Source organism: Ranitomeya variabilis, chromosome 4, assembly GCF_051348905.1.
Source record: "Ranitomeya variabilis isolate aRanVar5 chromosome 4, aRanVar5.hap1, whole genome shotgun sequence".
NCBI classification, from domain to species: Eukaryota; Metazoa; Chordata; class Amphibia; order Anura; family Dendrobatidae; genus Ranitomeya; species Ranitomeya variabilis.
In genome coordinates this window covers 186,782,525-186,795,140 of record NC_135235.1, presented here as the reverse complement: position 1 = coordinate 186,795,140, position 12,616 = coordinate 186,782,525, and the positions used below count along the sequence as shown (strand labels likewise).

Here is a 12,616-nt window from a genome sequence, read left to right as displayed (position 1 = left end):
AGCTGTCAGTCAAGCTGATATTTCAGCCGGCAGTTATCTTGCCTCATTGTCCCATGCACAGGAGCGCTCTCTCTGCCGAGTGCTCCTATGTTCTCTTTGGTGGCAGTTTAGCTGTGACACATCCCTGAATTCTGTGTTTCAGCCTCTATCTCCTGCTGCCTTCAGATTGCATATCAAAAACCTGCTGACAGATTCTTTTTAAAGAACAAAACAATTGGCAGTCCAAAATTGAATTTGCCTGATTCTTACTTCCCTCGACAATTGACTATTAGGGGCTCCCAAGGGGTTGTCCACTAGTCTGAGAAACCCTTCCCAATCACTATGTTCCCCCCTTGTAAAATAATAACACTTCTGATGATATTCCAGAGGTGTTGACACTGGATCTCTAGGGGCTCACAGGACATTTTTACACGATCCTTGCAGCCAATCAGTACTGACTTCACTCTTCTCTCCTTCAGAAAAACTCAACATGAGGAGGAAGTGAAAGCTCCAGATGCTCTTTGACTTCCTCTGGATATCTGATTTGTCAAATGGCGGGGAGAGTAAAGCCAGAGCTGATTGGCTGAAGGGTTTGCACATTTTTTTAGAGCCCTTGGAGAGTCAGTGCCAACACCCCTGGAGCAATGTCAACAGCGAAGGTGAGTATAGATGTTATTATTTTATAAGCAAGGGGACATAGTGATTGACCAGAGTTTCCTGACTGGAGGACCTGAGTAAGTTTTTAGGGATTTTGTTAAAGTTGAATGGAAATGATGAAGATTTAATTATGGCAGTGAACTCTGAACATCATTTGCAACTCATTCAAGAAGGTACCTTTTACATAGTTATGCAATAACTTTTACTAGCTTTGCTTTATGCCGTACTATAATGTTAAAAATAGTAAGGTTACAGAGGCAAAATCTTAGTCTGCAATTCCATTTCTTTCCTATGACCTCTTTGGTAAGCACTGTGCCAGACCCTATTTAGTGATTCTTATATGTCCTAGACATATCCACCTATACAGTATACTGCAGGGGTTTTTCCATATTTGTAGATGCTCGCCTTTGATTACGTTGTGACACTTGTAAACTGATGTACATCATCGAAATGTATGCCAAAAAGCTCCATCTGCCATAGATTTTTCTATTAAATCATGTGGGCACGTCAGTGTAGACATATGAACTTTCTCAGTAGACACTCAACATGCATCACAGACATGGTCGAAACCTAGACTTATTCTTATCATTTTAGCTTTTATCTATCTCTGACCAGTGTTCTCAGTCATATTTATTGTGTTTCTTGTACTTTTTTCTAGTAAACTGCCAACATGGGTGAGAGGATTTGTGCCAAAGATATTCTACATCACAGAAAAGGCTTGGAACTATTATCCCTATACTATAACAGGTAAAAAAAAAATGACTTTCCGGTGGGAATTTATAGGACCTGTGAAAATGTGACTGGAACAAAGAAAAACACAGCTATGATGATATATAATGATAGTCAAATGCAAATGTCCAATGATCATGGTGATCAGTGAAAAATGTACCGCATCTTTCTGCATCTCTCATAATTGTTTTTATGAAACCATTATAGCCCTGAACTTCACAGGAACTATATAGATGACCAAAGGCTAATGTGTTCCTCATGAAGGCATGGATATACTTTTAAAAGGCACATTCCAAAGAAGGCTAAAAAAGCCAACTAATTTAAGGGATAGGTGATAAATGCATGACTGTGGGGGTATTTTGGCTTGGACCTCCGTTGACCACAAAAACGTGAGTCCTGTGTCACTGTGTGAATAGAACAGTAGTGCTCAATTATGACCATCATTCACTATCTATGGGAGTGGTGATCATACATTACACTACAACTTTCATAGACTTATAGAAGAAATATATCTATGGGCAATACTGCTCCATTCCCAGGGATTTTAGACCGTTTCTCGTGACCAGTGGAGATTCCATTGATTAATTGTTGCCAATCATATATTTATCACAATACAGTGGATAAGTTCAACATATTGTTTGTGGGACATTCCCTTAAAACTTTTGGCTGGTACACCTCCAACAGTTAGGCATTAGTGATGGGCGAGTATGCTCGCTTCTCGAGATTTCTGAGCATGCTCGGGTGGTTTCCGAGTATTTGGACGTGCTCGGAGATTTAGTTTGTGTCAACGTAGCTGCATGATTTGTGGCTGTTAGACAACCTGAATACATGTTGGGATTCCCTAAAAAACAGGCAATCCTCATCCAAATACTCGGAGAACACCTGAGCATGCTCGGGAAATCTCGAGTATCGAGCACACTCGCTCATCACTATTAGGCATGGCGCAATATTCAGTGAGCAAATAGATCAACAATGGATCTCCAACCACTATTATGATCTATAACAGTGTGTGCTAAATTCCCATCATGTTTTCAGGATTTCTATAGTGTTGCACAAGTGAAAGAATTCCTGATGCTTTGATGATACTTCCTTCACCTGTGCAATGCCAAGGAATTCCTGAAACCATGACCTGTCGGGGGCCGTGAAAAATGGAGTTTGGAAAACACTGATCTATAGCATAGCCCATTCCTGTGTATTATCGTAGCTGGATTTGGTTGTTAATATTTGTGGCATCTTCCTTTTGAGTGAAACATACAAACTCAATGCAGTGAAATTCGTTTTTAGCGATCCTTCCTGGGATTCTATTACTTTGACTGTTATGAGCAAAATCACTCGACTGTTATAATGAGGTGTCTCCAGCATTATAGTTATTAGAAGACATCAACTCGGCTGGCATTTGAAGTCTCCATTATCTCATTTTCTGAGAGGGAACTAATATATCACATTACATTTTGTATATTTAAAAATAACATTATATTGGTTAGTTACAAAGTTTTTCCATTTAACATTGGCTCTTTCGACCATATGACATCAGGCTCAATTCATACTATGTTTGGAAATGAAAGAGATTCTCCTTCTCTCTCTCCTCTGTCCCATGTGTATTTTTCAAGTAATTATATGCTTTCCAGTATTGAGATTTGCACTAATTTGCAATGTCTTGAAAAAGTATTCATTCCCCACAAACTTTTCCACATTTTTTCACATTACACCCACAAACTTATTATACTTATAATGTATTTTGGGGGAATTTTATATGATATACCAACACAAAGTAGCAAGTATTTGTGAAGTATAAAGGAAATTATACATTTTCAAATTTTTGTAAAAATATAAATCTGAAAATTGAGACATGCATTTGTATTCAGCCCCCTGTAGTCTGATAACCCTAATAAAATCCTGAATGACCAATTGCCTCCAGAAGTCAGATACTGTAATTAGTAAATTGAGTCCACCTATGTGTAATTTATTGTCAATATAACTACAGCTGTTCTGTGAAGGCCTCAGAGGTTTGTTTGAGAACATTAAGACTCAAACAGCATCATGAAAACCAAGGAACACAACAACAGGTTGTGGAGGAGAGTAAAGCAAGGCTACGTTATAACAAAATATTCCAACCTCTGAACATATCACAGAGCATTGTTCAATCTTATCATCAAAAAATCGGAGGCGTAAGGCACAACTGTAAACCTACTAAGACATGGTGGTCCACTTAAACTGACATTCCAAGCAAGGTGAACACTAATTAGCAAAGCAGCAAAGAAGCCCATGGTCACTCTGGAGGAGCTGCAGAGATCCATGGCTCAGGTGGAAGAATCTGTTCAGAGGAAAACTATTATGGTAGTCGTATACTCCACAAGTCTGTCTTTTATGGAAGAGTGGCAAGAAGAAAGTCATTTTTGAAAGAAAGCTATTACAATTCCTGTCTGCAGTTTGCAAAAATCCATGTGGGGGACATAGCTAGCATGTAGAAGAAAGTGATCTGGTTAGATGAGACCGAAGTAGAACTTTTAGGCCTGAATGTAAAATGCTATGTGTAGTGGAAAACTAACACTACATCATCCTGAAAACACCATCCCCACAGGCAAACATTGTGGTGGCAGAATCATGCTGTGGGGAGGCATTACTTCAGCAGGGACAGGAAAGCTTGTCAGAGTCAATAGGAAGATAGAAAGCTACATACAGGGCAATCCTGGAGGAAAACCTGTTTGAGGCTGCAGAAGACTTGAGACTGGGGAGTAGGTTGACCTTCTAGCATGACAGCGACCCAAAACATACTGCCAGAGCTACAATGCAATGGTTTAGATCAAAACATGTTTATATGTTTGAATGGCCCAATCAAAGTTGAGTCCTACATTAAAAAAATGAAAACAATGCATTTTTTTTCTTTACATTTCACAAATACTTGCTACTTAGTGTTGGTATATTAGTTAAAGTCCCAATAAAATACATCTGAGTTTGTGGGTCTAACATGAATAAAGGCACTGTATTTGCCGCAAATCAAATTTTTGTGAAAATTTGGTGAAATTGGTACATTTGAATTTCAAAAGCTCCACTCATCACTAGTTAAAAGGTTACAGCTGAACCCTAGCAATCCTGGGTCAAAGATTTAACGTTGCCCTGTATATAGATAGCCAATAAAAGCAGAATGGTGTCAGCAATGAGGGGCACATATCCCACAAGCCTACGATTGCATGGCAGTTAATTGTCCTTTATAGTCTGAAGTGTGAGGGTGAATATTGTGCATATTGTATACATGTGTTTATTATGTCAGTAGTAGTGTTGAGCGATACCTTCCGATACTTGAAAGTATCGGTATCGGATAGTATCGGCCGATACCCGAAAAATATCGGATATCGCCGATACCGATACCCGATACCAATACAAGTCAATGGGACACAAGTATCGGAAGGTATCCTGGATGGTTCCCAGGGTCTGAAGGAGAGGAAACTCTCCTTCAGGCCCTGGGATCCATATTCATGTAAAAAATAAAGAATTAAAATAAATAATATGGATATACTCACCCGTCCGGTGGCCCCTGGACCTTACCGATTGTAACCGGCAGCCTCCGTTCCTAAGAATGAGCAGTTTAGGACCTTCAATGACGTCGCGGCTTGTGATTGGTCGCGTGCCGCTCATGTGACCGCTCACGCGACCAATCACAGGCCGCGACATCATCGCAGGCCCTAAACTCCTCAATGAGGAGTTTAGGACCTGCGATGACGTCGTGGCTTGTGATTGGTCGCGTGAGCGGTCACATGAGCGGCACGCGACCAATCACAAGCCGCGACGTCATCGAGGGTCCTAAACTCCTCATTCTTAGGAACGGAGTCTCCTCTCCTACAGACCCTGGGAACCATACACTGGGAACTTCCGATTCCGATTTCCGATACCACAAAAGTATCGGAACTCGGTATCGGAGTTCCAATACCGCAAGTATTGGCCGATACCCGATACTTGCGGTATCGGAATGCTCAACACTAGTCAGTAGTATATATTGTAGAAGAAGAAAGTTCTCAGCGTAGATCTTCATTATGACATCAATTTATTGAAACATATTAAAAATTCAATCATGTGCAACATGGAGATGGGGTCCCTGGTGGTCCACACCGATGCGTTTCGACCATTCAGGTCTTATTCATGGTATATGATTGTAGATATTGTGTATACTGTATATGTATACAGTGTACATAGTGTATATTGTACATGTGTATATCGTATACATCTGCATATTGATAGTTTATTTTGCTGCAATGTTTCAACATTGAAAATGAATTTATCATTTTACACAAAGCACCTGGGAATTTTTGCACCGTCACAAAAAAATCCCGTGATGTGTGATGAATAAAAATTTGTTTCTGCAAAAGTTATTGTTAGTAGAGAAAGGTTTTTACAGCTCTAAAAGTTAAGTTTTACAGCTGCTATTATTAGATCCGTTATACTATACTGAAATGTGAAACACCTACTGACATTACCACTACAAAACAAGTGTTTTGCCAGAACTCGGCCATAAAACATTTTGATAATTTGCCAATTTTTTGTGCAACCCTGGATTGTGTAAAAAATCTTGTGACTTTTGCCATTTTTACACCAGTTTTAACCATCTCCGCCAGAGTGGGCAGAGCTGGGGAGGAAAAGGTGGCGTAACACCCCAGATCATCTAATTTATGTTGTGGGGCACCTTATGCCAGAATTGTTACTCTACACACGCCTCTTAAAGGGAATCTGTCAGCAGGTTTTTGGTATGTAATCTGAGGACCGCATGAGGGAGGGACTGAGACACTGATTTCAGGGATGTGTCACTTATTAGGCTGCATGCTGCAGTTTTAACATAATGAGTGTTTCCTGAGCAGGAAATTATCACTGTGCATCCTGGCCAACCACGCCTCCTCCTGTGATAAGCAGCTTACTGTCAATATACAATGTACAAAAAAAGTTGTAGTATGGGCGGGGTTGGCTTTCTAAGCTCTGCTACATGCTACCTCTAAAAACACTGATTGTATCACAACTGATACATGCAGTAAGACAAGTGATACATCGCTGGAATCAGAGTTTCTTTTCCTACATCATGTTGCTCTCAGATGAGGAAACAAATAAATGCTGAGAGATACCCTTCAATGAATCCGGAGCATCTGACTCCAGCACGCCTCCTCATCAAGACTGACATGAAAGGTGCCATTCTTAATAAATCTGTTCTATAGTGTTCAAAATACAGGAGCTGCCAGCAGAAGTGTCCTAAGGTTATGGTCGCGTGGTGGACCTTGCCTCCAACTTCGTACCCTCCTTATGTCCTTCAATCTTGCATGGTATGGAGAAAGGGTGAAGTGATGTGAGGGCTTATTTTCTACAATTGTGCATTCTTCCACTAATCTTGGTGCCGGTTTGCCTTGACGTAGGGTCATATAAGCATTTGTATCATTGATGATTCATCTCTGGGTATTATGTGCTTAAAGAAATGTTTAGCGATCTACTTGTTTGAACACGTGCACACTGTGTATGTTCTCGTATCGTTTTGTTGCATTGTATCCTTAAGCTCTGAGTTCAACTAAAGCAATTGAAATAAAAAGAAGAAACCTTTATGGAAAATCACCAGATACTTCAAAAAGTTGGAAGTTAGTTCCCTATTGTTTTATTGATCTTTTACTATAATGTTGAATGCCTTAAAGGTAATATAGGGATAATCTGCAGGTAATTATCGTTAATATCCTGCCTACCTGCCTTATTGGAGCAGCAGCTACCCAGAGTAAATGAATCAATAGCCTCCCTGGGGCTGCTCATCTCCAGCCATGATGGCAGTACAGGGAGCAGTCTGCTCTGCACACACGCTGCATGCACACACATCAGAGCAGGTTGTCAATCAGTGTGCTGACCTGTGATTACAGTGTGGTTACTGCATACCAAGATTTGACTGTAACCGCTCCCACCACCGCCCCTATGAATGGAAACGAGTGGCTGCAGAGAGGATAGAAATTCATTTTCTCCCAGCAGCCGCTGCTCCAATAGTTCAGGCAGACTGGGTTAACTTTTTAAATGCAGGTAAATACCATTTTTGGACATGACGGGTTCACTTTAAAGGGAATCTGTCAGCAGATTTGGGCTATTTAATCCGAGAGCAGCAGAATGTAGCCACAGAGACCCTGATTCCAGGGATGTGTCACTTATTACACTCTGTGGTGTAGTTTCAATTACAACAGCAAAACGTGGACGAAGGACGGCCACAGGACGAGGGGTACAGCGACAATCAGCAGACACGCACAAAGATTAGATAATATATTATGAATACAGTGTTTACTAACCAGCTTATAAAACAAAGGAAAGGATGGTAGGTAAACAGTGTATAAGGAACAAGTACAATGGCTGCAGTTACTCTCAATAACACTAAGTGTAATTTAGCAATCGCCTACTCGGAGCAGTTTTCAAAGTGTCTCTTACAGAAGAGGCCTCGTCTCCTGTCTAACTGGAGCTCTATAAGGCTATTTATATATGTGCATATATATTCAGATGTAAGATGGTATCGGTACGTACTGAGACTGAAGTAGAAGTGTCCTTGCTTGGTTGAGTGAGGAATAATCAGAAACGCTGTCTTTAACTCCTTCACGACCCTGGGTATTTTCGTTTTTTCGTTTTCGTTTTACGCTCCCCTCCTTCCCAGAGCCATAACTTTGTTCGTCAATATGGCCATGTGAGGGCTTATTTTTTGTGAGATGAGTTGTACTTTTGAATGACATCATTGGTTTTAACATGTCATGTACTAGAAAACGGGAAAAAAATTCCAAGTGCGGTGAAATTGCAAAAAAAGTGCAGTCCCACACTGGTTTTTTGTTTGGCTTTTTTGCTAGGTTGTCTAAATGCTAAAACTGACCTGCTATTATGATTCTCCAGGTCATTACGAGTTCAAAGACACCAAACACCAAACAAATATGTTCTTTTTTATCTAAGTGGTGAAAAAAAATTCCAAACTTTGTTAAAAAAAAATTGCGCCATTTTCCGATACCCATAGCGTCTTAATTTTTCATGATCTGGGGTCGAGTGAGGGCTAATTTTTTGGTGCACCGAACTGACGTTTTTAACCCAAGAACGCATGACGTTAAAAATACACATATTAACGTATTGGGGCCCCCATGCACATAATGTAGAAAAACACACTTAAATAACTTTCACAAGTTTATTTCAAAATTGCTCAATACAATATGAATAGTGGACAAAATTTTAATTATAATTTTTCACAGAAAACACCAAAAAATTATAATTAAAATTTTGTCCACTATGTGTTTAGGTTTGTTTTTTTATTGTTTTATTTTGAATGGGGAGAAAGGGGGTTGATTTAAACTTTTATATTTTTTTATTTGTTTCAAAACATTTTTTTTACTTTTGCCATGCTTCAATAGCCTCTATGTGAGGCTACAAGCTGGCACAACTCGATCGGCTCTGCTGCATAGGAGCGATGCTCAGATCGCTCCTATATAGTAGAATTACTGCAATGCTATGAGCGCCAACCACAGGGTGGCGCTCACAGCAATCCGGCATCAACAACCATAGAGGTCTTCAATAGACCCATGGTTGCTATGCCAACGTATCGCTGACCCCTTATCACTTGACAGGGGTCAGCGATGCACTCATTTTCGGCCCGATGGCCGGAAGAGCTAGTTAAATGCTACTGTCAGCATTTGACAGCGGCATTTAACTAGTTAATAGAGGCAGGTGGATCGCAATTCCACCCGCCGCTATTGCAGGCACATGTCAGCTGTACAAAACAGCTGACATGTCCTGGTTTTGATGTGGGCTCACCGCCGGAGCCCGCATCAAAGCAGGGGTTCTGACCTTGGACATACTATCCCGTCCAAGGTCAGAAAGGGGTTAAATAGCCTCTCTTCCTCTTCCTCCACCTTCACATCACACACAGTACAATCCTCAGAGGTGTCACCCCAATCACCCTTGTTTCACCACACATCAAAAATTTCCAAACGCCCAACTGACTGTGGGGAACCAGAATACTCTCGTCATCAGACGTTTAATCACGAAGGGTGGAGGTCATCCTGATAAGACTCAGATAACAGAGGCACACACGGAGTGTACTGCGCTGTCAGGGCAGGAAGAAGAGGAGGGTGACCCTCAGGTCAGATAACACACGTTATCTGTCATATTTGCAAAAAAACCCCTCAGTAGAGGCAAAAATTGAAATAATTTGACAACTGCATGGCACATACGCGATCAACATGCCTTAGTGTGGCAATCTCACTGCACTAAAATGCGGACTAGCGGGCCTCGCCAACCACCGACCATCCCATCAACCCCATCTGCTCCTTCTTCCAACTCCATCACCATTCCAAGTGTTCACACACAGGTCTCCAGCTGCAGAAGCTGCAATTGTTTACCCACCATAGTCGGGGTGAGTAAGAGCCGGTCAGTTATAATGGAAGTAGACATGACTGCTGTTTTTGTCACCTAACGCAATGCACCTTTCTCAATCCACCATAACATCTCTGCTTGCACCTCACTCATAGTCCACCAGTTTGTCCTGTTCTCTGTACTCTGCCCTCTCTCAGCACAGCAGCCAGCTCTTGGTCACGCAGTTGTGAGCACGTAAAATAATGTTTCATCGTACACATGACAAAGCTAAGAGCTTGAACTCCCTCATTTCCAATCTGTTGACAACGGAAATGCTGCCATTCCACCTGGTAGATACTGACGATTTCTTAAAGTTGATGACCATCGCAGTCCCCCTGTACCAGTTGGCCAGTCGCCATTACTTCTCAAAAAAAGCTGTGCCTGCACTACACCAGCATGTCTCTGACAACATCACGCATTCCCTGAAAAAATCTGTCTGCCAGATTGCGTTTCACCACTGACACCTGGATGAGCAAACATGGGCAGAGCGTTACATCTTGCTGACTGGGCACTGGGTGACAAACATTTGTATCTAACAGTTCCTCCACTACTTCTGCCTCCTCCACTTCCTCTAGTGCCTCAACTTGTGCCCTCAACCTATCCCTTAATCACACACGTTCCAACAGTGCAGATAGAATCTTCCCCACCTCTTTACTGTGCAGCCATGTCTCACAGGAAACAGGCAGTGTTTAAATTATTATGCCTTGGAGATCATATTCACACAGCTCATGAGTTCAGGACAGTTATCCAGGCCGAGTTACAGCAATGGCTGTCTTCACTAAACCTGTCACCTGGGAAGGCAGTGTGCAATAATGGTGCAAACCTGGTGCCGTACCTACGCTGTGGCAACCTCACACACGTGCCTTGCATGGTTCATGTCCTCAACCTGGTGGTACAGCAATCTCTCTGCCACTATCCCAGTCTTGATGCGCTGCTGCGGAAAGTACGGTCACTGTGTGCTCACTTCCGACTATCGCACCCCGCAGGTCATCGACTTGCATCACTACAGAAGTCTTTTGGCCTACCGGTTAGCCAATTGATTAGCAATGTTCCAACACAGTGGAATTCCACTCTGCACATATTGCAGCGACTGTGGAAGTAGCGATGAGGCCTGGTGCTGTATGTCCTTTTGCAGGGCCTGGGCCAACACAGTCCGGACACTGTACAAATCACGCTTGTGGATTGGGCACAGGTGAATCATCTCTGCACCCTTCTGCACAGTTTTGAAATGGCTACTAAGACGGTTAGTGCTGACAGCGCCATCATCAGCCTCAGTATTCTGGTCATTCACATGCTGGATCACACTTTGAATAGTCTGCATAAGGAGGTGATGGTCCCAGAGCAACAGTTGGAAGCAGATGAGGATGCAGAAGGGATAACAATATCCTAAATTTCCATACTGTTGTCGCACAGGTGGGTGCCATGGGAGGGTGGCTTATGGCAATCAAGGGGGGCTCATTGTACCAGACAAACTGTTAGTGAAGATGCAGAAGCAGAGGAACAAAGTGAGGAGGATGAGGTGATGGACGCACAACAGTCAAGAGATGAAGAGGATAATGATACGCTCTCTGTTGTCCGTGGTTGGCGGGAGGGGATGGACAAAGCAACCTGTAGTGTTACCAGCAACCAACACAGCATGGACTTGGACCTCATGAAAGTGCCCGACACATGAGTGCCTTCTTGCTGCACTATTTTCAACATAGTATGCCTGTAGTCTTAGGGTTAGAAATAGCGCTGACTACTGGGTTGCCACTCTTTTAGATCCACTGTACAAAAGTAAATTTAGCCAGATGCTTCTCCCTCTTTAAATGAATGCACACTTTCTATAGTATTGAAATACATTTGTAGACAATCTTAAGAGTCGGTTTCCCCAAGACAGCAGTGAGGCACACAATGTGCATCCCAGTTGTCGATGTCCAACCTCAGGAACTTCAAGGCATCATTGCCAAAATATTAGCAGCAGCAGTATTAGTGGCATAAACAATTTCTGTGAGTCGTTTAATACAGTTTTAAACCAGTAGAACAGAGTACAATTCTGTCACGTTGTGAACAACTGGAGATTATGGTGCAGGAGTATCTTGAACTCAATGCAATGCCATCAGGGGTGGTTTGGAGCCTTTTACATTTTGGTCTTCAAAAATGGAAGCGTGGCCTGAGCTTGCCTGTCACATCTTGGAGGTTTTGTCATGCCCTGCAGCCAGCATTCTCTCAGAACGTGACTTCATCACTGCTGCTGGTGTCCTCATGGATAAACGTATCCGTCTGTCCCCTGAAAGTGTAGACCACCTAACTTTCATTAAAACGAACAAGTCATGGATCTCCGATGATTTTGCACCCCAGTCGCAGACTGGGCAGACTAGGCGATGGTGTAGTTTTTAGTGTCATGTATTGATTTTGCATTATTGCAGACTGTGCCATGTTTGCGGTGTCTTCTGTGCTGGCTGTTGCTGCTGCTGCTAATGTTACAAAGCCAAGAACTTCAGGAAAATGGCCGCCGCGATCCCCATCTGCGCACATGCGGCATTCCGTGGCCATTTTCCTGAAGCCCCGGGAAGCAGAGCGCTCCATCTGCGCACGCGCGGCCTCCGGAAGATGGCCGCCACCACCGCTAACAACAGGATTCACCCGGCTCTGCTGCTTACCGGGCTGCTGCATCACCTCACCGGGGAAAGGGACCCTGCTCACTGCGCCTCCTCATCCCCGCACGTCTGCCGCCGCACCTCTGCCACCGCACCTCTGCCGCCACACCTCTGCCACCGCACCTCTGCCGCCACGGTAAGCCTGCATTGCGACTATTAGACGAACCCCCCATTTTCCCCCCTTTTTTGGGGGGGAAAAAGTGCGTCTTGTAGTCCGAAAAATACGG

General features: G+C 42.8%; 1 protein-coding gene across 1 annotated transcript in view; it reads left to right on the top strand.

Annotated features, from left to right (window-relative positions):
* The window catches only part of LOC143770150 (cytoplasmic phosphatidylinositol transfer protein 1-like), a 165,638-nt gene that overhangs the window by 91,378 nt on the left and 61,644 nt on the right, over positions 1 to 12,616 (top strand). The window contains exon 3 of the mRNA XM_077259479.1: positions 1,295 to 1,383. Within this exon, the coding sequence (XP_077115594.1) occupies positions 1,295 to 1,383 (89 nt within the window). The remainder of the gene's footprint in view (positions 1 to 1,294; positions 1,384 to 12,616) is intronic.